Genomic DNA, 26,114 nt, shown 5'->3' with positions numbered 1-26,114 from the left:
GCCTCAGAATTCAGCCATCTGGGTAGAATTTGGAAAATATTATGTTGAGGATCTGTGAGTTGTTGCTTAGCAACAAGAAGGGTAGACCACATGGATTCCCTCTTGGTAGGAAACAGGAACTATAAGAGGCTTGTTGAAGCTGTCAATTTCCCCATGTCATTTTGTGTCATTTCCCCAAGCCTGCTTCTTTGTGTCTTGCTGAGGAACTGCTATTTGACCAAGCTGCAACCCTTTTCCATGAGGAAGGATCTTCTATATGTCAACTACTTAAATGGAACCTCTGAAGGAGCAGGCAGGATTTCAGAATGTAAGGTTTCTCTATTACTAAAATCACCACTATTGAAATAAGCTACAAGGGCCCTGCCCAAATTGACTGTGGAAACAAGTCTGGCATAATATGAATGGAACATTTAGACTTGAAAACTCTAGAGCAGTGTTTCTCAAACTTGGTGACTTTAAGTCCTGTGGACTTCAACTCCCAGAATTCCCCAGCCAGCTATGCTGGCTGGGGGATTCTGGGAGTTGAAGTCCACAGGACTTAAAGTCGCCAAGCTTGAGAAACACTGCTCTAGACGAAAATGGTGGCTTTTAATGATTGCAAGGTATAACTTTCAGATTCAATAACTCCGAGGGATATATTTTCCCCTCATTTTGGGGAAATATTTACAAACTGGACACTCAATAAAACTAGGAATAGCTCAGTGGATAATCCTTTCTATTGATAGGAAACTGTCTCAATATAAAGAAGTTGACAGAATGAGCAACTAATCTTTAAGGCATCTTTAAAGATTAAAAGCATATTTATATTTTCTGCTGTACTTACAGTAAGGTTAGGAAGAATACCCATTACAGTTACAATGTTTCAGAAATGACTCCAAGAAAGAAAGTGCTGTCACACAAATGCTGTCCAAAGCATTTTTTTTTGCAAATTAATATCAAAGGACTCCACAAACCTAATATACAATTCTGTTCTCTAACATCTTATAGCTATTCTCTTCTATCAAGGATTGCTGTTTGAGGCTGCTATCTCCTAGTATGGTAATGCAGGGGATGTACATCTTGTAGGAAGAATTGATCTCTATAGTCTGTGAGGTTGGTTGCTTAGTGATCTTAAAAGCAGATTAGATAAAGAACAATAGCAAATGACCACGCTCCTTATATGGAAATTGCATTTCTAGAGGCAGTATACTTTGAAGATCACATTCTTGGGGGCAGCAATTTAGACACTGGTAAGGCAGGGAATATGATAACATGTACATCATAATGCAAACCTAATTACTTGTGGACTTATGCCCAATGTTGAGACATAAAGAGGAGTGAAATTTGCTTCATGATGACATAATGCAGATTTTGTCATTTTCTTCATTATGGTGAACTTTTAAAAAATGTTTATATGCTTGAATAAAATTAAAGACAAAAGTTGGGGTACATTCCCCAACTTTGTCTATATTTTTATTCAAGCATATAAACATTTTTTAAAAGTTTTAAAAGGTTTCAAAACTTGGTCAATATTCACTCACCCAGACAAAGGGGGACAAGCTGTAGCAGAGAGCTAAATTTGCACTTCATTTTGTGTGTCTATATAGCTCTCTTTTCCAAGATATATTTTTTTAAATGAGCTGGAACAAAATGGGGACATTTTTCATCAAAACAAGATATACAGTAGTATGAGAAAGTTAAGTACACCTCGCTGGATTTTTTTCAACGTATTTCAATGTACAGGTATTTGATCTTCATTCCAACAATAATGGTATAGTACATAAAGGGGATGTAAAATAATAAATACCATGCACTGTTGAATTCTTGCATTCCATTGTATAATTTAAATAGATATAAATGCACATTTTGCATTTGGAAAGAGTAAGCACATCACTACATTTATCACTAAACCAAATATCTAAAACTAGAATCAGGTGCACTGGATCAGGTGCAAATGATTAGAACATCATTAGAAAGGATCTGGGGGGAACCCGATATTTAAACCTCAGTTATTTAGTTTTATTTGTTGTTACTGTTGAGATGTGTTTCGCACCATACTTAGAGTGAAAGAGCTGTCTGAGGCCTTCATAAAGATTATTGAATATTATAATGATGCTGAGTTTGGGAAGGATTTTTTAAAAATTGCTAAATAATTGGATACCAATAATTCCACTGCCCAGAGGATCATTTACAAGTAAAGAAGATTTCAAACAACTGCCAATCTATCTAGGCCAAGCCATCCCAGCAAGTTCATCCTGAGAGCAAAATGTAAGATACTGAAATAAGTCTCTAAGAACTCCAGAATTTCATCATGTAACCTACAAGTAGTTCTTAAGACTATTAATGTCAAAGTGCATGATTTTACTATTACAAAGCAGCACAAATAAGAGCTATGTGAGAAGTCTGCCAGGAGACAATCTTTGCTGTTCAAAAAAACCCCATCTCTAGGCAAAGACCAGGACGTTTGGAACAATTTAGCCACAATACCACAAAATGTTTGACAAAAAGACAGCATTTCGCCAAAAGAACCTGATACCAAATGCAAAGCATGTTGGTGGAAATGTTAAGGTTTGGAATTGCTTTGCTGCATCAGGGACCAGGCAACTAACTATCACAGAACCCATTATGAATTCTTCATTGTCCTAGAAGAAGCTTAAGGATAATGCAAGACCATCTGTCAGAAGACTGATGCCTAACAAAAAGTGCAGGTACTCTAAACATTACAAAAAACCCACTAAGGAATGAGCTGGGTAAAAACAACAACAACACGGAAATGGATGTCTATGGAGATTCTCAGTCATTCAGGTCATGATTGTCCCAAAGGTGCTTTTTCAAGAGGCAACTGGACTTTCTGGTTTTTCTTTGAAGACATTTTGCTTCTCATCCAAGAAGCTTCTTCAGCTCTGACTGGATGGTGCGGAATGGAACTGCCTTACCCATGCCCTTCCATTCCCCACCATCCAGTCAGAGCTGAAGAAGCACCTTGGATGAGAAGCGAAACATCTTCAAAGAAAAACCAGAAAGTCCAGTTGCCTCTTGAAAAAGCACCTTTGGGACAAGGAAATGGATGGTTCTGAACTGTCCAGTTCAAAGCCCAGATCTAAACCCCACTGAGATGCTATGGGGTAATTTGAAATGGGCTCTATGTGCAAGAAATGCCTCAAACATTGTCCAGCTAAAAAAAAAAATCTACATGAAAAAAAACCTCTGCCTAGTCAATGTCAGAGAAGGTGGATAGATATAATATTAGCTATTGGAATTAAGGATTTTTTTCTGCAGAAAGAAATGGCCTATCTGCTTAAATAATTGCAAAGTCAATTTTCTTAGGCTTTTTTTTGTTCAGTTAAATGACTTTTATCCTTATATACTGTTCTAGAAAAGATAAAATATTGACATGCCCATTTTGTAAAAAATTAAATGGGCTGTACTTACTTTTTCACAAGACTGTATAATAACTCTAAATGGAACAGTTTATCTGTTGGTATGAGGTTTGTTACTGACAGTGATATTCAATTTTGACTTTTAATTTGGTTCTTTTTTGTTGAGACTGTTTCTCAAGTTATCTCCTTATTTCTCTACCGTATTTTCTCTCAAGCTTTACTCATTTATCTTTCTACTGGGTTTTCTGATGCATAGTTCACTGGCCCCTGCATTCCTTCCAGCTATCTTGTATTATGTTTTCTTACGCCTTTGCTTATCGAGATCCTCAGATTTCATCTCACAGAAAAGGATCAGGCAACCTGAGGCTACATGCAGTCAGTGGAATCCTCTTTCATCTTAGTACTAAATTTCAGTGGTACAACTGAACAAATGTATTAGAACAGTTTCTCACTGCATTTACATGAAAAAGGCAATAAAACCTAAAATACAATTTTAAAACCTAACCTCCTCATAAATATCACCCATCCCCAAAAGGTGGGAAAGAAACAAAATGCTATATATGTAACACTGTACTGGCTCTCTAAAATTGCCCCATCCACAGCAGCCATTAGCGCCCTCCTGCCCCCCCCCCCCAATTTCTGAAATCAGTCTCTGATCTCTAAATATTGACACAAAATTACAATGTCTAGGATTAGTGTGACATGTTCATTCAACCCAACCCAACCGGGTTTACTCATCAGGAAATAACTTGCAAACATGAATTGGCAACACTGACTGCTCAAAGTCCTCTTGATCTTCCCATGCCATAACATAAGCTGAGGCATTTACTACTGCAGGGAGAGTACAATATTAATGCTTCAAAGTCTCTCCACACACACACACCCCATCATAAAGACAGAACTCTTCAAATGATAAAATATGATATTTGATCTTCCTTTCTTTCAGAATGGCTTGTAATTCTCTAACATCTGGGTTTTTTGTTTTATTTTTAAAGAAAGGGATATGTGTGCACACATATAATAAAAGTTTATGGTGAGGAGTGCTCCAAGATGTTTTGACACCTGAGCTACACATAACCTCTCATCCTTCCCAGTGACATTAGGTCCCTTCCCCCATTAATAAAAACTGAGGGTCCTGGCTGGCATTACTATTAGGTAAGAGGTTGCTAATTTTAGATGGCATGAATGCAGACCATTTTGCTAATTACTTGATCCCTCAATGTTGATATTATATTTTTACAACCAGGGAGTAGGAGAATTGCAGATGGATTTTTCTGCCCCAATGAGCGAATGTCAAGACTGGTTTATGAATCTATGCATCTTGATTTGGGATCCTGAGTTGGGCGACACTTAATTGTTAGAGAAATCTAAAATACCCTCCCTTTTTGTGCTAAATAACACTCCTACATTAATCTAGGAAACAATAGTTTTTCCACTCCCACATATACTGCATTCTGTTTTTACTACACTGCTCCCCCCCCAAGTCCATTACTAAATCCCATAAAACAAACCAAGACAAGTTATAAATAGTCTTTTCAGGTTTCTATCCTTGAGAATACCATCTAAAATATTAATATACAAGCAGATTTAGCTGGGTTCATTATGCATAAGAGTAATGGATGCATTCAAAACAGGAGAATAGCAAGCAAGACATATTGTGGATTTGCATATGTTGAAAGCTTCATCTCCACCCTCTCTCCCGGGTTATTATGAGTGTATTCTTTTAGAAGAGGCTTTAATTTGTGGGATCATCCTCAGTCATAACCTCTTACAGGGAAGAAATCCAAGTAACACCTTCCTTCAGTTGTAACTCTCCCATTCCTGTCTTAGGCTTCCTTGAAAATGTCCATTAAGGTTGACAGAGCTGCAGAGTGGGTTTTGATTGGTAGAGCAGTCCCCTCTGGCAGCCCTTTGACAAGTGGCTGAGAGATGTGATGGAAACAATTTATTTCTTCTTTAAGCAGGTGTTTTTTTAACTGCCCGGGTAAGGATCCTAAGAACGAACCCTTGAACGTGGCAGGATGCAAAGCAACAGGATGCAGTTAAGGCTACGCTCATTTCCTAAATAGTAACTCCCATCAGGAGTCTGGTAGTCGATTACATTGTACAGAGGAACATTCGGGTGGAACATCCCCAGGCTATGACCAGTGCCTCAAGCCACCGGTTAACCACAACTCACTCCTCACCCACTCATCCAAGCTATAAACAAAAGGGCTAATCTGGCACTGGGCGAGGGGAGGGTAAGCGGCCACTCTCTGACTTCCCCATGCCCGCTGCCGAAATGATATTTTTAACAGAGGTTTGACTCCGATAAGCCTTTCTTTCAGCTGCACGCAGCCTTAAGCTAAGGCGAGCCAAGCTACCGAAAGGGAAGGAGTGAGGAAGCGGCTATTATCTGGTCTTTGTTCCAGCCTGCCGCCGAGCTATGCATTCTTCCAAGCACGCTCGGGTTCCCTTTTGATCCATTTCAGAGATTCGGGAGAGGGAACATGGCCGTGGACTTATTTCTCCTCAAAAGTGAAGCTCCCTTACACACCACAACTGAGCAGGAGACGCTGAGCAGGTACGAAGGGGGAACCGTAGCGGACTCCGGCTATGACTGGCCGGGGATCAGCCACCTGCTCGTTCGGTTCGTAAGAAGGCGGAGAGGGAAAAGACAGATTACCTGCGGAACTCCCTGCAGTTGGATTCCCTCGCTCTCTCGCTCCAGGCACTGGAGGGGAGAAACTGGACCGCGCCGAGGAAAGTAACACTGAATCTCCCTACTACACCGGCAGGAAAGATAAGCAACAGCCGGCAGCCGCTTTGGAAGTGGCTTTTTTTTTTTTTTTTTTTTTTTTTTGTGGAAAAGAGCCAGAGCTTCTCTATTGGGCCATCTCCTGAGCCGGCCGGAGGAGAGCGAAAGCGAACTGGGATTGGCTGAAAAGGGTTGTGGGCGTGGCATATTACGCGTGGGAGGCGGAGTGTTCCCTCCCTTGGGCTGCCGGAATAGTGGAACGTGGATTCCCTGGTTTTAATCTGCCGCAGATACACAGATGTGTAATAATTTAGTGCGTTTGCTATCTTTTTCCGTAGGCTGCAAATATTGCATCCCAAAGAGCACGTCAAGCTTAAGCAGTTGTTCGTGCCTCTCCCCTCCAAAATGGACAACAGGCGGAATTGAACGATCAATAGAGCTCTGAAAGATCAATGTAAAATGTTGTCTCCGCATTTTCCGGAGACGAATCGAAATGGAAACTTACTTATCTCAAGGAGCAATTGATAAAAAGACCTTACTTTTTACTATACTAATCTTCTTGGATTTCACTCACCTAGGTCCAGAGCAATGTTTCCTTTTGGCATGGATTTCGTGACATTCTATAATAACAGAGTATTAACATTTATTTTCTCACACATTTCCCCAAGCCACAGTGCAATTTGTTTGATTTTGACACAGTATATTGCATGACACTAGCCACTGTACCAAGTAAAAAAATGATTTATGGCTTATATGTGCACTGAAATGCACTATTTTATTAATTTAATGTTCCAATAATCACAAAGCAGCCAATGTGATTATGAATTTTATGTAAATTATATCAGAGAACATCAGCTCCAGTGTATTTGTTACTTGTAAGAAATCTTGCTTTAATATTTTGTAATCTTGTCTTGAGTCACCTGTGGGTAAATTGGGAAGGAGAGGGAGGGAGGGAGGAATGTGGAATCTAGTCTTACTGGACTAGAAAGAGTATGAAATAATACAATTTAATTCTATAACTCCTTTCTTTTACTTTTTGTTTGTTTTAATGAAGGCTGTCTACTGAAGTTCATAGATTGTTCAATCTGCAAAAAACACCCCCAAAGCAATGGGAATGATTTTGTGCATTTGAGGGGAAATTGTTAAAATCCAGACTGCGCCTACTCTCTAGCATGAACTACCCAAATAGATTATTGACTCACATTCTAGCTGTTTTTAGCCAGACAGAATCATTATGTAAACATGGAGCAGGTACCCTTCAAGGCTGAGAAAAGAACTGTCAGAGTCTGTTGACTCAAAAGAGCAAGAGAGAAAGAAATCTGTAGCTTGATTTTTGCATTCTGCAGTAACTTTGAAGTTTTGGGGTTGCACAGTTGAGTTTCTGAAAGGACAGAGACTGAAAGCTGTGCCTGCCCTATATTCTGACTGAATGATATTGAAAATTTATATTAACTACTTATGAAGTATTGTTATACAGAAAAGATACTTTCAACCCATGATTTTTTATTTGTCCGGTAATTCAATATATATAGTTGCCCATCTCAATAAGTGTATCAAAGTTGTTGGTTTTTGTTCTTGCAGGCACATATACTAAACCTGTTGGCTTCATCATTGTTCTGCCCTTTCAGAGGAGCGATACTAATTCTGTTTCAGATTTTCATCAAATTCAGGTAATTGTTATGCTGAAATAGTATGTGAAATTGATAGATGAGTAGAGAAAGCCTGCCCAGATAAAAGGGAACTTTTCTTAACTGGAAGACAATGTCCTCAACTGAGTTACTATTCCATCTTAAAAACACTGAATATATTAGTGTAGATGGTAATTTCTTTAAATAAAAATTGGGCAGAACTGTTGTAGACATTTTTTTCCTCCATTCCACATTTACTATTTTTAAAAGTAGGTCAAGGCATTGAACATACTTGATATTCCCTCCTCCAATTTTCCCCACAACCCTGTGAGGTGAATTGGGCTGACAGTGAGTGAGTGATCTAAAGTCACTCAACCGGCTTTCATGCTTAAGGCAGGACTGGAACTCAGACTACTGGGTTTATAGACTTAACCACTACACCAAACTGGCTCAAATTTTGTTTCTCCTTGGCAGATATAATTTGTTGGTTTATGTAGACAACTTGTATGGCAACCAATCTCATTGCACATGCACCAAACCGGCACGTACACCAAACCTGGTGTAGTCACTAAAAAATCGGTGGTAAGTCAAGGACTACCTGTAGCCAAAAGTAGTAAGACATATGCAGAAATCATTTACAATTTTTACTATATACTATATTTGCCCTGGATTGTTGCAGTTAATGCACATTCATTCTGATCAACTTTAACTCATTTTGTCTTTTTCCATTTTGTGTATTTTTTCCTCAGGTAAGTTATTAACTTAATTCTTCATTTAAAAATATACATATAGCACAATCAAAATAAACAGCTTTGCCACTCTTATTTTATTAACGGTATATTAAGTTTAATAGTTAATATTGTTTATTTTGTAACACAAATGCTGGATTGTAATGTTAATACTATTAATTTTTTTACAAATGTTTCAAAATAAATGGGAAGTAGATTGGGATGGTTGTTTTTTTAGTGAACCTTTAGGTCTAGGACTATTGACATACAATGATCTAATTTTTAATTTTAACCTCATGCAGTGATTGACTGGTGCTGCTGTTCATTGTGACAGGCATCTGACTTAAATTTGTCTCCCAAAACAGGTTAGGGGCTTGTTTAATGTCACAGCAGCACTGTCATGGCAATTTCCCTAAGCACATCGAGTCTTTCATTATAGTATGCATTAGAGTGGTTGCTCTTACAACTATCTAACAGGAGATTAGAGCTGTCAGAAAACAGCTTGCCTGAAAGCACTGAGGTCTGGCCTTATTACATTATGGCTCACCCATTTCAATCCAGTGTTACAAATCTGCATTGTTTCTCCAATCCTGCTGGTTTTTTTTTAATATAAACTCTTTTGAGTATAATAAAACTTTGCAGTAAAATGATGTTTAAAGTTATCAGGAAAGCTGTACTATAGAGAAATCCTTATGTTCTTTAGAGGGAATGAGAAGATTAGTATTGTACAAAGAATTTCGTTCCCATGGTGACTGCTAAACAGAGCGTACACCCCCAAGGGTTGTGAATGCCCACATACATATGCTGCCAGAAGGCAGTGGGTAGATCTATGCCCATTCTTATGCTGGAAACTGTTCTTATGGACATAAACTGCTTTCTTTTGTCTAGGCTTATTAATGTATAATATGTATATTGCAGGCAATACAAAATATCACTACAAATGATACACATATAAGAACAATGCTCACTTATTTTTCCAATGCATTCATTGTGTATGAAGTAGATATATACATAATTCATAGCAATTATCTTATGAACCATCATTGGCAGGCATACATGATGGCGTGTATATTTTAGAACTCAATGAGAAAATAAACAATGGATTACAAATCATTATTGAATTTGAAAGATGGGAATGTAAAGTTTAACAATATGAATCACTGTTTTATCAAAAATATCTTTAATAAAAGGCAACACAAGTTCTCTTACAGCATTCATTACAGGCCAATCACCAAAGTGGCATCTTTATTTAACAAGATATAATACAAAATGAATCTGTACATTTCTCTATTAACAGATTTTGTTTACAGCTATATTACACTTTTCCAGCCTTTATACTGCATCATCTTAAATACAAAAGAAAATTTACAAAACCCCTTATACACACTTAGCGACTTATCCTTTTGCCAATGTATGTCAATGCAAGTCACACACAGATTTATTTCCTCTCTGCAAATGCATTCATTCAAATCATACCAATTCTTTGAAAAAAAAATCAGTTTATTGTGCTCTGTTTAAAATATTAAAAGACTGGAAGGGCCTGATACGTGGGGATCATTACAAATAGCAAGCAGAGCATTTTGGCCCAAGTCCAGCTTCAGACAGCCAGGACTTGCAGCATGTTTCTATCAATATTAATTTGCACTAAAGCCTTGTGTTTAGACAAATGCACTGAGCTTTTCACTCATATCAATTGAATCATTTACACCAGGGATCTGTGGTGGGGAGGTACATGGTTTTACTATAATAGTGTTGCATGTGCAAGTGCTTGCACCTGTTTGAAACCTTACATTCAGCTATTGGATCTAATAGTGATGGCTATACCTTTAGTCGGAGTGCGGTACATTTGATTTCTTAAAAATGCAGAAAAACATGCTCTCAGGTTTCTTACCACTATTAAGGAACAGAATTAATACACTGGAATACATTCTCAAAGATCAATATTCATCCTCATGTACAGCCACATTACAGATTCTATATTAAGATGCATTTATATTACAGAGGAGGAATGCAGATCCTAACAACCTCACCAATGTGGTAAAATGTTTGCCATAATTTCAAATACTCTTGACTAAATCCTCAAAACAGTTGGTCTACACAGAATATTTTTTTCCATACATATGCATAGTATGTTAATGCAGCTAACAATCTGAACTATAATATTCAAACAGCATATAATTATATTCCCCAAAACATTCTTCTGATAATATTTTCCAAATTTGATTTTTTCTTTTAAAAAAAAGTTGGGTAAGAAAAATTACTAAGTCTAAACAGAACTTTAATGCCTACAATAAACCAACTTTATGTTCTAAACCTATTTGGCCTGCTATAGCCATTTTGTTTTTATAGTAACAGCCTTTAAATTCCAGTAAGTTTAGAAGAATGCCTTTCAATTATAACAATTTGTATTCAGAAAGTTGATTCCTGTCAACTAGCCTATTTAGATTAAGTTTAATTCACCCTCCTTCAGAAAGTTAGTGGGTTGCTTACTAAACTCTACTGCATATTAAAATTTAAAAATTAGAGTTTCTTCCCTAGCATCAACAGAACTAAAGTACTTTTGTTCTGGTAGTGTTCATTTTAATTAAAAATAAATGGTAAAAGTTCAATTTAGAATAGATCAGAATAATCAAAGATACAATTACCTAGGCAGATAACCTAGAAAATCTACAAATTCTTAAATCCCTGAGTTAGCTTTATGCTTTTCAAAAGCACACACAACCTAAATCAATATTTTTATATAGATGAAGCAACACTAAAAACAGGAAGCATGAATATTGCTTATCCTGACTTTTGAAAGCAAAAAGTCAAAAGATTGTAAAATTTTGAAATTGTATATTTTCTTTCAAGAGCTAGATGCAGGATATTACATTAAGTGAAATTTAAGCATATATAATCCATTATTACATTCCTGTAATTAAGGACCAGAAATAATATCTCACCACAGTAATTAAAAGAAATGTCAAAGGGAAAAGTATTTGGAAATGTTCTAATCATTTTGAAAGATTATTATTTATTTCAGAAAAAATAGTTTTAATATAATAATTTGGATTTTATTTATGTTAATATAAGTTTCTGGAGTTCATCACATAAGAGTCTGTACACAATACACACAAGGGCAGACCATTACTCAAACGAAAGACTTGGAACATTTTTCCATTTGCAACTTTTATTGGAGAAGAGGCAAGGTTTTCTTCTTCTTCTGAAATAGCTTAGGTTTTCCACAAATTATTTGAAAAAAATGCAGCCCAAATAATTGAAACGATTTTAATTATTGTTTCCTTTTTTAAAAATCTATTCATTGCAAGAAATTTTTCATCTTATCCAATGTGTACAATTGGAAGGAAAGCTCTGGTTACACAACTATCTGCTTCAGTAATACTGCTGCTAAGACACATGCCTTGCTGTTAAAACAGCTTCCTGTAGATATAAGCAATCCTGTTTAAAAATATCCTTGTATTTTAGATTCATACAAACTCAATTTCTCTCTTTCCACTTTCATTATCAGGGGACTTCTGTTGTTCCTGTCATGTATTCTAAACTTACACGAGGGAGCCTACTGCTATATACAGAAGTTGCATACTTCTTAAATGCACTTAATGAGGTTTAGTTTTCAGAGAACAGCATTTAATTATATTTCTTTTTAGGGTACTCAAGATTATATAATGATGCACTAGAACCATCTATGTTTGGAAAAGTAGCAAAATATATATATTTTTTAAAAAAATTGGGTCTTCAGCCAAAATTTGTTGTTGTTAGTTTCCTAGTATAGTACTTAAAATCTTCATAAATTAATATTACAGCAAAACAAATAAGTTATTTCCATGACATTGCAAGGGAAATTTTGGGATTAGATTTTCTACTGCAACTCATATAACTCATCTCACTGTTTGGAAAATTTCCAAGTTTCAATCCTAGCCATGCGTTCTATTCCCATTTTGCAAAAGTTTAAAAATCACATGCATTCTACCCAAATCTGGCAAGTTGGTATATAGTTCATAATTGTAAGGTTGTTATAAAACAACACTGTTAGGATAGTCTACCATATGCATATTCACTGACTAGTTCTCCAAGAGCCATGTGCAGCATAACATCAGAGTGCATATTTTAAAGAGATATGTAGATAGCAGTTACATTAATAACACTTAATTGCACAATCTTCAACCCCAAATAAGTCTGAATCATAAGAATATATTATGATGGACTGAAAAGCAAACCAATGCTATCCAATGAGAAAATATTTCAGAAAAAAACCCACTGAAATAAAGAGGTTGATTAACACTGGTTGTTTTTTCAGCCCATTGCTTGGATAATCTTGGCATACTTGTGAAACAATAAAAAAGGAAGACCAAACAAGCTGCCTTGTACACTAGGGAAAAGGTATACCAGAAAGATTCTTGAGTGTGCATAATTCAAGCAAGTCTGAATGCTAAACAAAAAAGGTTTCATCTTATTTAAATAGTCATTGCACAAGTGTAATTCGTATTTTAAGCCTGACCTCTAGAAAGAGTAGCCCATGAATAATTGGTCATTCTAAATTAAAGCATCCAGACCCTCATGGCTGATACCACTATAGAGGTTTATGTTGGTTTCAAAATAATTGGGAGAACCATAAAATAAAGTCCGGTTTATCACAATCACAAACATATTTGGAAAAGACTACAACTGTTTACTTAAAAGAGCACAAGGTCTGATGTTCTCATATTAAACCTCATAATATATTTCTTTTTGAACAATCAAAGGACAGTTGAAAAGGGCACTGAATGAACTAAATATAGTAGGCGTGAAGTAGCACACTTCTTTTTCATAAAAATCTATTTTGTTATTCCATTGGCACTGAAATAACATTCCATTCCATCTCAAAAAAGATGCATATCCCTGAAAAAAGGCATAATTCTAAACTGCTTTCTCAATTCAATACTTTTTTGAATCTTGTGTGCATGTAACTATTTGATCTGTTGTCATAAGATCACAAAAAGAGTCCTAGCTAGAAATTCCAGTTCACTTCATTGAACCTCCAGCTGCTACTATTGGGGTGGCTGCTGTTCTGGAGCAGGTTCTTGAGGAGGTACCGCTGCTCGTGGCCCCGCAGGCCTTGGGGCTCCTTGATGCTGCCTCTGCCTGTAAGCTATTACTGTGCCCAAAAGTAAAGCAATGATGGTCATGAGGTAAAGGTCCCACTCAGGGCCCAAGAGTTGGTCCATGTCCAGGTGTGAGAATATCTCCTTGACCTAAATAGAAACATGGGGTGGGGACAGAGACAATTAATTCTCATACTGTAACCACAATGTGTATGAAATTCCTCATGGATTCAGCATCTTTCTAAATGGCAAGAGTACTATGTTTGATGGATAGTAACAATGTAGAAGAAATAATTCAGTCCTGGCATGTTTGATGTAGGAAAATATTTAGTTTCGAATTAAAACTAGATATTGGATAGCTATTTGTCTGAAACGGTATAGGGTTTCCTGCCTAGGCAGGGGGTTGGACTAGAAGACCTCCAAGGTCCCTTCCAACTCTACTATTGTATTGTATTGTATTGTATTGTATTGTATTGTATTGTATTGTATTGTATTGTATTGTATTGTATTGTATTGTATTGTATTAAAAACAAATCTAATAAATGAGTTCAGATCAGTCTCAGGTGCAACTGATGCCCAGAATGCTTTGATTGTTCCACATTTGGGGTGAAACAACATCTGAAGGAGGTGAGGCTTGTGCACATGGCCTCCTCTTTTCTCTACAGAGCAGCTTCCAGAGCAGTAAAGGCCTAGTCTCTCTCCAACTTTTCCTTCAACTGCCACCATGGCTGATGGACGGCCTGCATATATGTTCCTTTCCTGACAACCTTAGCACTAAGGAGGAAGCTTCCACTACAGCCTATCTCATTTTCTTTTCTGCTTGTCATACCTTCCTCTCTTCCACTGATTTATATGCCTATCTGCCTATTCTTCATGCTGATGCTTCTGTTGATAAAAATGGGCTCCTACAATGGCATATTACACTTTCCTTTAATTTCGCTTTCTCTCTCTGGCTGTCAGTATCCTTGGCTTTGTCCCGATTTCACCCAAGCCACTTGTGTCTAAAACAAGTAACACACTTGTTTCCTTCTGTGGACAGGCTAACATACCTTGCTATTTTGCTAAATATTAATTGCTAAGGCTTAATAGCCTGACAGGGCTTCTATTCTCATGCTCACAGAGTTCCTGAATGTTTTCTGGCAGGATACTGGACCAGATGCGATTTTCATACCTTGTATTTTGATGGTAGGAAAAGTCTCGGCTGAGAACAACTCCCTTCTCAAGTTATAGTTCTTTCAGCGGACCTAATCTGGAGCCCAAGTTGGAATGAGCATGTTCTGAGGCTAGACAGTTTTTGCAATACTTGGAATAGCATGTTTGGATTATCAGAAAAGTTCCTCACAAGGATAGTAATTAGAAGAGCCAGTTTTGATCAGTACAAGTATCCCTTGGTTAAGGACCATTTGTTCAATGACTATTTGAAGGCACAACAGTACTGAACAAGTGGTACTTACAACCGGTCCTTGACGTTCTGGCTAAACTGAACTGAAATCAAAAGCATTACATCTGACCAAGAAATATAGGGATTTTACACCATTACCATAGAAATGGAAATAAAATTCAAAATATTTTCTCAGCCAAATCCTAGAAACTGTTCTATGTCAAAAACCATTTTTATTTTATGTGTGTGTGATACACACACACACAGAGTGCATCTCACACACATAAATCCACCAAAACTAATCACATGAAAGAAAAGCTATCACCACTACATAGGTTACCTTAAATAACATCATTTTTTGTATCTTTACTTACATTGGTTTCTCGTACATACTGGAAGGCATAAATAATTCCTAACTTGCAAAGCGCAAGAAAGACAGGAACCTGAGCATCAGGACTAGCATCAGCTGCCATATCATAGAAGCGTTTTGCAAGGTGAATGTCCTACAACATATACAATATACAAAATTTGCAAAAGCAGAGCTAATTCAAATCATATGAATATTGTACAATCTCTTTTCTTCCTTCGTGTATGCATCTCACAAGAATTACTTATATGTGTTAATGGGATAAAATTTAATATTGTTCTTTAATAATGCTTATGCTAGAATAATAAAAAGTTACAAGAACTTTGGAAATTATGATTTTAAATAGTTATATCTTGTGCTTTTGTCTATCACTACCATTTTCCATCACACTAAAACAATTTTATCAATCCAAATAATCTCTACTCAGAGAATAATATAATAATTTGATTATCTTGGTCAAATGTCTGAAATGATTACTTACAGAATCTTCTGAAGCTAGGTTGAAAGCCACGTTTATTTCTGGTTTACAGTATATCAGGGGTGTCAAACCTGTGGCCCATGGGCCAGATGCGTCAAACGCTGACCACACCAATCCCCGATTTGACAAAGGGGAAAATAGTCGCGACACGTCACATCATGTGACGACGTGAGTTTCACACCCCTGCAATATGCTCTTGTTTAAAAACAGACAATTCTTTTGAAACGTATTTGTGTTACTGCAAAACTATGGGAATAACTATGCACTTGCTTACCTGCTTAATCCCCAGTCCTTTTTCATGCATGTATCCTAAGTTGAACATGGCTTGGGCACTGTGCTGTTGCTCTGTTGCCAGGCGGTAATGAATAAATGCAGTTTCATAATCAACTTCAGTGCCAAAGCCGTAGAAATGATAATCACCAAGTTTTAGTCTAGCAACCGTGTAACCTATCAAGAAAATAAACTCTATGAAAGGACTTGTGAGTAATACTGCTTAGCTTTTTTTCATTCCTTTCAAGATGTTGTAATTAATGCGGAGAGAACAGACTTGCACTGAAGACAAAATTTGTATCTGTCTCCAATTCCTATTATTTAGAATGTAATTTCTAGATTGAATTACTTCAAAAATGATGTTTTCACTTCAAATTGACTATGGCAACTACTACAACTAGCATATGAATGCAGAAGCAGCCCCTAATAATCCAAATCTATCAAATATATTTAGATTCAGTTTTCTATTAAAACATGTGGAACATTACTATCCTTTCAGCTGTTAAACAAGTAGTGCTACAACTCCTTAGTATGATCAAAAATCATACTACACAAAAATAATACTCCTTAGTATGATCAAAAATCAAACCACAAGAGCTCAGTTCTTGAGGCTACTGCTAGGAAACTGGACTAAATTCTGAACTGACTGACCTTGTGAGGCTGCTCTGTTCCAGTGTAATAAGGCTCTGGGATAGGTTTCATTCTCTTCTATTATGCTGGCTTCTTCTGTAGTGAGGGAAAAAAAGTGAGACAATAAAGGTCCAAGTCATTTATTTTCCTGTCATTTAGCATTAATCATGTAACCCATTTTGCTGTTCTCCCAATGAGCATCACACAAGAGAGATGACCAGAACCTGAACCTGAATTACTTGAATCCAGAATCAATAGCCCTTGTTTGCAAGCATGTTAATCAGTTGAGGGATCGTGATTACTGAATTCTGCCAAGTTAAAACCCAGTCAGAGCTCACTAGTTGTCTCAGATGTCTGGACAGAGGATTTGTCATCATCCTATTTTATTATGACAAAAAGCCAAAAACATAACATGAAAATAATAGGCGCAAGGTTCATAATTTGTTTGGATGGAGCAAACAAAGAATTCCAGACGTTGTTGTATATTTTTAAAAAAACTATGGAAGGGGAAATTATTGAATATGTAACTGAAGAGTTTCTTGATAAAGTTATGCAATTCTAATTTAGTAAGGAAAATAAATGAAATCCAATTTGCTTTCTGACTTCACCCTGAGGTCTTGACTGCCATTTAATGGTGAAGTACTACTTTCAAGTTGTGCATCCTGAATTTTAGGCAGACATTTTGTCAAATGTATACAAAAACCAACTGCAATTCAGAAAATAACGTTTGGGACATACACATTGGATTTAAGAAGGAATATCCCTCTTTTCTACTCTTCTACCTCTCCTGCGGCATCGACCCACCCGGGCTCCTGGTTTACTGAGGAGCTTAGGGTGATGAAGCGCCACAGGAGACGTCTAGAGAGCAGGTGGAGGTCCTCACGCTCCGAATCTGACCGAACACAGGTAAGAGCCTATTTGCGGACCTACCTTGTGGCAATAAGAGCGGCCAAACGTAGACACTGTGCTGCTCTTATTGCGTCCGCGGATAACCGCCCTGCCGCCCTGTTTAGGGTGACCCGCTCCCTTTTATCGCAGGGGGCGCGGGAGACACCCTTACAGGGTAGAGCAGAGGAGTTTGGAGAATATCTTCAGGACAAAATCGATCAGATCCGGAACGGGTGGGCCTCCGTCAGTGGACCAGACGAGCTGCCAACAGCGAGTCTTGAGAGACCATTCTGGGAGGAGTTTGACTCTGTTGCCCCCGAGGATTTGGACAGGTTGCGTGGACGGCTGCGACCTACCACATGTTTAACGGACCCGTGCCCCTCCTGGCTGGTACTGGCAGCCTGGGAGGTGACACGAGGCTGGCTCCTGGGCCTGGTGAACGCCTCATTGGGTGAGGGATACTTACCTACCGCCTTGAAAGAGGCGGTGGTGAGACCCTTGCTCAAGAGACCTTCGCTCGACCCAATGGAGCTAGCTAATTATCGTCCAGTCTCCAACCTCCCCTTTTTGGCAAAGGTTGTTGAGAATGTGGTGGCGCAACAATTTCCACGACACCTAGACGAATCCGACTATCTAGACCCACGCCAGTCCGGCTTCCGACCCGGGCACAGCACTGAGACAGCCTTGGTCGCGTTGGTTGATGATCTCTGGAGGGCCAGAGATAGGGGTTGTTCCTCTATCCTGGTCCTATTAGACCTCTCGGCGGCTTTTGATACCATCGACCATGGTATCCTATTGCGCCGGTTGGAGGGGATGGGAGTCGGAGGCACCGTTCTGCGGTGGTTCGGCTCCTACTCTCCGACCGGAAGCAATGTGTGTTGACAGGGGGGCAGAGGTCGTCCCTGAGGCCACTCACTTGTGGGGTGCCACAGGGGTCGGTCCTCTCGCCTCTCCTGTTCAACGCATATGTGAAGCCGCTGGGCGAGATCATCCGTGGTTTTGGGGTTGAGTACCATCTTTACGCTGATGATACTCAGCTGTATATTTCAACCCCAAACCACCCCAACGAGGCTGTCGAAGTGATGTCCCGGTGTTTGGAAGCCGTCGGGGTCTGGATGGGGGACAACAGACTCAAACTCAACCCCTCCAAGACTGAGTGGCTGTGGGTACCGGCGCCTCGGTTCAGCCAGCTGACCCCATCGCTGGCCATAGGGGGCGAACAGCTGTCCCCTGTGGAGCGGGCGCGCAATTTGGGCGTCCTCCTCGATGCCCGGCTGTCAATGGAGGACCATGTGGCAGCCGTGGCAAGGGGGGCGTTCCACCAGGTTCGCCTGGTGCGCCAATTGCGCCCCCTACTGGACCGGAATGCCCTGCGCACGGTCACTCATGCGCTGGTGACGTCTCGCCTGGACTACTGCAATGCTCTCTACATGGGGCTTCCCTTGGGACGCATCCGGAGACTGCAGCTAGTTCAGAACGCAGCCGCGCGGGTTATTATGGGAAGTACTCGTTACTCCCACGTAACACCTCTCCTGCGCGAGCTGCACTGGCTACCTGTGGCCTTTCGGGTGCGTTTCAAGGTACTGATTACCATCTTTAAAGCGCTCCATGGCATAGGACCTAGGTATCTGCAGGATCGCATCCTACCACACACGTCCCTGCGACCTATCCGCTCACACAGAGAGGGGCTCCTCCTGGTGCCGTCTGCTAGGCAATGCCAGCGGGCGACACCTAGGAGTAGATCCTTCTCTGTGATGGGCCCAACCCTCTGGAATGACCTCCCCCCAGACATTCGAACTACCACCGACCTCCGTTCCTTCCGGCAAAAGTTAAAGACTCACCTATTTCAATCAGCTGGCCTGGCACTTTCTTAGTTTTACCTCCCGGGGATTTATTCATTTTAATTGGGTTTGGGGTTTTAATAAGCTTTTAATGTATTATATTTATTATTCTATATACAGTCTTACAACCTCCTTCACCTACGTATTTAATTATTTAACTGTTTTATGTATGTATTTTATAACGCATTTTAATGACTGTACACCGCCCCGAGTCCCTTTCGGGAGAGGGGGCGGTCTATAAATATGAATAATAAATAAATAAATAAATAAATTCTCTCTTTTCTACTCTATCTAGTGAAGAAATGCAAAAATGCTTGGAGTCTTATATGAGCTGTTTGGGCCCTTGTGGTCTGTGGTTTTAATTTATATTAGCACTGCTTCGCTCATGTAAGTCATGCAAATACTTCATATCTCCACTGAAGACATATATTGAGATTTTAGGTTATGAGATTAACTTTCATAAATTGAATGGGATAGAAAAAATTTAGAAACTGATGCAATATTAGATAACTGGCTAAACAGTCAATTTTTTGCAAATATAAAGTTATCTAGGCTACTTCAATTTGACATAAAAGTTTACAGCATTAAATTTCAGTATTGCTAATAGACTATCTGCAAAAATAACTATTAGTTTTTGCTGCACATAGGATGGTAGATACTGATAAGCAAAGAACAGACAGATGAACTCCAAAATATATGTATGTTAATTGGTATCTTAATGTGTTTCGGATGAAATCTATTATTAAGGGGATCAGCAGAAAATTTACATTGGCTGAATCAGTTCAGCAGAATTTGCTGTCTGTTGGCAATGTTAAACACCATCTGTTTATATATTTTCAACCATCCAATTATTCAGTACTGGGAAGAAGTTTTATAACTAACTCTTGGCTATTTTCTAACTAGTTAAAAGTCTACAAATTCATATTATTCAATATTATTAAAATAGACCTGGATTTATAATTAGTACTTGATGTATTGACATAATCTTGTGTGCGTGTGTGTACATAACTTAAAAACGAAATAAGATGAATGCTTTCATTTTGAAATGGCAAATAAATAGAATTTTTCACTTGAGTCTAGGATTGTTAATTGAGCAATCAAAGGGGGGGGGGCAGGAGAAATATGTCAGTAAACTGTTTATAGTTCTAGAATACTAATTTCAGGATGCTACTGAATTTTTAATTTTTTTCATGGGATTATGACTCCTGTATAGATTTATACTTCATTCATAATTAATATGAATATTACATTGATATATCACATGCATTTGTGCACAGGTGAAAACAGCTAACCAAAAGTAACAATTGGATGCTAAAAATTACCATTCCATTCTACTAGATCAACAATACAAGGAATTATTTAATCCTTACTTTGATCAAGAATGAAGGCAGCATTGCTTTGTGCAACCTCATAGCCTTGTTCTGCCAAAAGGAGATACTGAACAACTGCAGAATCTGTATTGCCATCTTTATAGCTGTTGTAAGCAGTCATGAGTCTCTCAGACCAACGGCCCCGTTCACACACATTCTTAAACAGCTACAGGGGAAAAAAAGGTAATTTTAATTTCTTTAGTGGCTATTTGGAAATATATTGTAGTTGTAGAAACAATTATCTTGTTCATAGATTCTGCACCAACATTCAACAGTAAAGATTATCAAACCAGTTTAAGAACTCACTCAACAACACAAACTCCCAACAAATCCTATTTTAATGTTTCTAGACTAAATATTATAGTATTGAACTTTTCCAAAGAAGCTCCACAAATTCATTCTTGAGAAGCCACCAAAGGTCCAGAGTTTGGTGCATATAGGGAAGAAGAGGGAATAGATTTCATCAGTAGATGCTGCTGTTTTAGCAAGCTAATTATGTTGTTTGGATTTCTCTTAGAATTCATCTTACTTTATGTGAAACTTTAAAGAAGAAATTGGAATAGCTCATGCTTATAAGCTGGCTGAAATTTAAGCTTTTTGTTTTCCAAATAGGTGGCTTCACTCTTTAAACAGCAAACTGTATTCTTCACAGAAAGTCAAGCCCCGCATTTCATTTAAATACATTCCAATTAAAGTATTTCCATAGTATATGAAATTATTTGAAACAGTTCATTGCCACTGTACATATTTATGTGTCTCCGAAGATGACTCATCTTAACACAGCATTCAGAATTTCATTAAAACAAGTGCAACACTGTCTGCTGATTGTCCTTGCATTTAGAAAAACAACCGATTCTTACCTCAACAGCAGTATGACAGGATCGCATGACTCCAGTGCCAGTGGCATGCATCTGTGCTAAATTGTAGAAAGCCAGAATGTGGCCCCCTTGAGAAGCCAGGTTAAAATATTTATAGGCTTGCTTATAGTCTTTTTTGACTCCAATGCCATCTATAAATAGAAAAGAATCAGCAGGAATAATTGAATTAATGTCCTTTGATCTGTACACTCTCTTAATTTGATTTATGTTGCTATTTCACTTAGTTGACTATAATAAGATTCACCAGTTCAGTCTGAATTGTGAAATTAAAATACATAATACTAAATGAACTTACAAACCATTCAGTTTCCTATAATTTAGAGTAATGAGTTTAATGCAAACCTGAAATCTTGCTTTCTGCTTGACCTATTTTATTTGGTGTCCTAACATACAGTCCAACTTAAAAGAGTTCAGCTTCCTGGATCAATATAATCAAAAGCAGGAAAGAAAGAATTTGGATCACCAAATAAAAGAACATGTCAATTTCTGCCCATGAAAATATCAATTGTGGCTTCCATTTGCTTTATAATAACTTCCCTGTGCTACTTATGAATGAGTTTTATTCTTAATATCTTTATTAACTTCATAATCTGTCCAAAGAGTTTCATTTATTAGGCAGTTCAGAAATAAAATAATACATAATAATCCCCAACTAGCCATAAACTATTATATTTATTTTTCCACCCATGAAACAGAGATACACTCTAGTCTGTTATTTAACATTATGTAAGGATACATGTTAAAAGATCAATAATAAGCAGGCAAGAGAAACCGATTCAACAATGACACTTTTTAAAACGACATGCTTTAAAGGTTAATAACCTAATTTATGGCCTATTTTTATGAGGTGAAAATTGTAAATAAACTCTTAAAAAAGAAAACCAAATCTCAATTATTCAATTACTTCCAACATTTTCCTATAAGAAAATGACACATCCAGTTCCAAAATGTAAATTCTGAATATCAGAAAGGTCTCTTACTATAGTACATGGAGCCCAGCTGAAGCTGTCCATCGACCCATCCTTGCTCTGCTGCCTTCTGGAAGTATTTCAGGGCCAGCTCATAGTTCTAAAGGACACAGATGATGGAGGATCAGTCAGGGTTCTACACTAAAAATCTTCACTGCAGTCCTAAATCTCTTTTATTGTTTTGATGTGAATACATATATTGCTTGTAAGTGATAATGAGTAAAATGTGAATCTGACTGTGCATTCCATAACTCCCTTTTTCTTACACTTTCATTTGATCCTAGGTTGTTCATTCTGCCAACTCACCTCTGCCAACACCTTCATGCATCCAAAATTTTCTTGGATGCATTTCTTCTCTGCTACCTCTGAACATTTCCATGGCCTAAAACTGTATTTTTTCTAATTTCCATTCAAATGGTACTTTCCTTTTTATCCATTTGAGTGCAATACAAAGGGCTGTATAAACAATACGATTCTAATGTTGTACAAACAACCTCCTCTTTTTTAATAGAATTGTTACTGCCATTTTCGTAAGCAAACTTACCACTGGAACACCTCTTCCATATAAGTAAGCCATTCCCAGACCACTCTGTCCAACTGGATTGCCCTGAAATACAAGAATGTGATTAAAATCTAACTCAAAACTAGTAACTTGTAGAGAGACAGGATGGGAAGCAAATACTGCAATCCTGAAAATAAGTTTTAAATTCAAAACAAAATTGTCATGTTTCCTAAGTTTTATTTTAATGTGCATCTGTTAGACTAACAACTCGTTCCCCAGGCATGCCAATTATATTATTTGCAGTGGGAAATTTAAAACTGTTTCAAAAACTGGTCCAAGCTCCCTGAGGTTAGATTCATTTTGAGTTTTTTTTCCTTTTAAAACATAAAATATGCAAGATACTAAATCAATGGGGTAATTTTGCCCTGAACTGAAGATAAACATTCTATATTTTCTTCACTTCATTACTAAATTGTCATAATGCCCAATCTCAGCATATTTTTATACCAAATGTGCAATATTATACAATGCTCATTAAAATAGTATGCAGGACAAATTGGACATAAAGCCTTGAAGAAAATAATCTGACTTGCACATATGAATTATACTGTGTGGGACAAATGACAGATACCATGAAGTGGTCACTTACATATGTCTTACAAATATGAGTAATCATCATGAGAAGACAACCGGAGAAACCACTTAACTGGTTTAGTAATTAATGTGGAAGGTCATAAATAGAGAATACTGAATATTTGTGATTTTTGAAAAATGCACTTTTATCTGGATTTTTTTGAATATATCGGAAACAACCATTTTCCTCAAAAAGCAAATACATATGCATTTATTGTGTGTAGAACACTTTGGTTCAAAATGATTGGCTTCCAAAGATACAGTTGTACCATATATATGTGAGTTCTTGTAACCAAAATTTCAGCAACCTACCATGTCAGCAGCTTTCTTAAAGTACTGTAGGGCTGTTTCATTGCTTTGAGGTACAATATCACTTCCTTCTGAATACATCTACAAAAGCAAAATGTAATTGAAAGTTATTAAGAGTCTAATTTTAGAAAAAATATTTATTCTTTGGCATAAGATCTGGCCCACTTAATGCAGAACTTCTCTTTTAATTATACTGAGATTAATAAAAACCACAATAATTTCATTTAAAAGTTTAAATGTAAAACTATTTTGTAAAATTGTTTTACTTGATATAATGTATGTATCTTAATACATACATTACATCCTTCCGACGCGCCCTACAAAGTTGGCTTTTCCAGCAAGCCGGCCTGGCCTGTTAATTTTAACTTATTTTAAATGTATTGTCTTAAATTCGGTTTGTTTTTTTGGATATGGATTTAATTTTTTTTAAACTTTTGGGATGTGTGTTTTTTAATGTTGTATGCCGTCCTGAGTCCTTTTGGAGAAGGGCGGCATATAAATCCAAATAAACAAACCAACAAACAAACAATAGAAATTTAGAAGATTCTTCCTTTGAGAGAAAGAATAGCCTATTGTCCTTTCTGCCAAGGTTCCTTTTGGCTTGATCTAATGGAGACATCTAATAATGGACTAATATTTCCTTCTCATTCTGGAAGCAAGATTTGCATGATCTAGATTTGCCTCTAGGATTGGTTTTCCTTGTCTAACCACTTTTATTTTGTGACAGAGGTGTAGCTTGAAGGTCCATTAAAAAACAAGTGTAGCTTGAAGGTCCATTAAAAAAGAAAGGGAAGGAAGAAAAATCTCCTTTCAACCCATGCTTTACAAACTAGAGTGCAGAAGAAACAGCATCTCTATATCTACGGACACTTTCTTCCAGTTCTTAAAGGTCAGCCGGCCATTGATATTTTAAGCTGTAATTTGAACATCTATTTCATCAAATTAATAGAATTCCACAATAAATATGCAATATCCCCCTCTCAATTTAGTATGGGAAAGTATACAATAATAAGACGTACCTAAGTAAATCTCAACTCTTGGGAAGTGACTGAAAATACTACGGAGGAAAGCATTTATGTCAGATTTTCTCCAGAAAATTGTCTAACTAAAATTAGGCGAAGTATAACTTATTTGGTAGACCAGTAAAATCTGAAGATACGTTTCTATTGTATCTATCATAGGAAGATTTCTACCATAATAGCATCATAAAATTGACTCCTATGGCTAAATTAGTAGTCTTTTTCTAAATAAAGTAATCCTCTCAATCCTCTTTTAGAGTCTCAAAGAAATTATAAATAAAATTAAGTGTACCAGAGTCATTAAAGGAAAGTAAGCTTAGCAGATACAGTACCCCCAAACCCCACCCCAACGTTGGTTGTTTGAGAAATTAGTTTTGTTCTCTGTGGGGCATACCCATCTAGTGGTCTGAACACCTTAATTGGTTTAGATAATGTCACTAATCCTGTAAAGCTCAGTAGAGGCAGACCTAATTGATACTTATGAGGAAACATAAGGGCTGCAGGACATTCATAGAAGCATTGAAAAGAAATCCCAGAACAGCTTATGAACTATTTCTGCATTGTTGTCAAGAAAACTATTTGAAGGTGAAACCACTACAAGTTGAGTTTGACATGAAGGTAAGCTTACTTTTCAAGGTTTCTGTTTCTAAAAAGACTTACACACTAGTCAGAAGCAATAACATTGATATTTCCATCCCAAACCGAGGGCCTAGATTGGGCAGGAAAATTGTGAAAAGGTAAGAGATAAAAGGCTGGTTCCCCCCATTTCATACTCTCATTACATAAATGGGGAATTTATGCATACACAAAATGGTAAATATGGGTTAAGTACAGAAATCTATTGTGAAGATTAGGGACATTATATCTGGTTCTGTCCATTATATCTGAAGTTTGATAAACTGAAGTGCAGAGTTTAGTGTGATTTACTTTTGCAGAGGGATCTTGACCATCTCTTGAACTGTAATTTATGTGGCACCCGTAGTCAGGACAGATAGGATTTGTAATTTGTAATTCTTTTAGTTTGGTTTATTTGGACTTTGTATGAAA

At 37.4% G+C, this 26,114-nt stretch overlaps 2 protein-coding genes across 3 annotated transcripts in view; both read right to left on the bottom strand.

The window, feature by feature from the left end:
* The window catches only part of STON2 (stonin 2), a 99,063-nt gene extending 92,869 nt beyond the window's left edge, over positions 1-6,194 (bottom strand). For both annotated transcript variants that reach the window (XM_081935600.1, XM_081935601.1), the window contains exon 1: positions 6,025-6,194. The gene's annotated coding sequence lies outside the window, so the exon portion shown is untranslated. The remainder of the gene's footprint in view (positions 1-6,024) is intronic.
* A 3,475-nt stretch (positions 6,195-9,669) lies between these two features.
* The window catches only part of SEL1L (SEL1L adaptor subunit of SYVN1 ubiquitin ligase), a 37,886-nt gene continuing 21,441 nt past the window's right edge, over positions 9,670-26,114 (bottom strand). The window contains exons 13-21 of the mRNA XM_081971155.1: positions 24,052-24,129; positions 23,149-23,211; positions 22,617-22,704; positions 21,619-21,767; positions 20,759-20,924; positions 16,681-16,755; positions 16,034-16,206; positions 15,289-15,417; positions 9,670-13,683 (exon numbers count right to left, since the gene is read on the bottom strand). Of these exons, the coding sequence (XP_081827281.1) occupies positions 13,480-13,683; positions 15,289-15,417; positions 16,034-16,206; positions 16,681-16,755; positions 20,759-20,924; positions 21,619-21,767; positions 22,617-22,704; positions 23,149-23,211; positions 24,052-24,129 (1,125 nt within the window). The 3' untranslated portion in view covers positions 9,670-13,479. The remainder of the gene's footprint in view (positions 13,684-15,288; positions 15,418-16,033; positions 16,207-16,680; positions 16,756-20,758; positions 20,925-21,618; positions 21,768-22,616; positions 22,705-23,148; positions 23,212-24,051; positions 24,130-26,114) is intronic.

Source organism: Natrix helvetica, assembly GCF_964273705.1.
Source record: "Natrix helvetica genome assembly, chromosome: 1".
Lineage (NCBI taxonomy): Eukaryota > Metazoa > Chordata > Lepidosauria > Squamata > Natricidae > Natrix > Natrix helvetica.
This window is presented reverse-complemented; position numbering and strand designations above follow the sequence as displayed.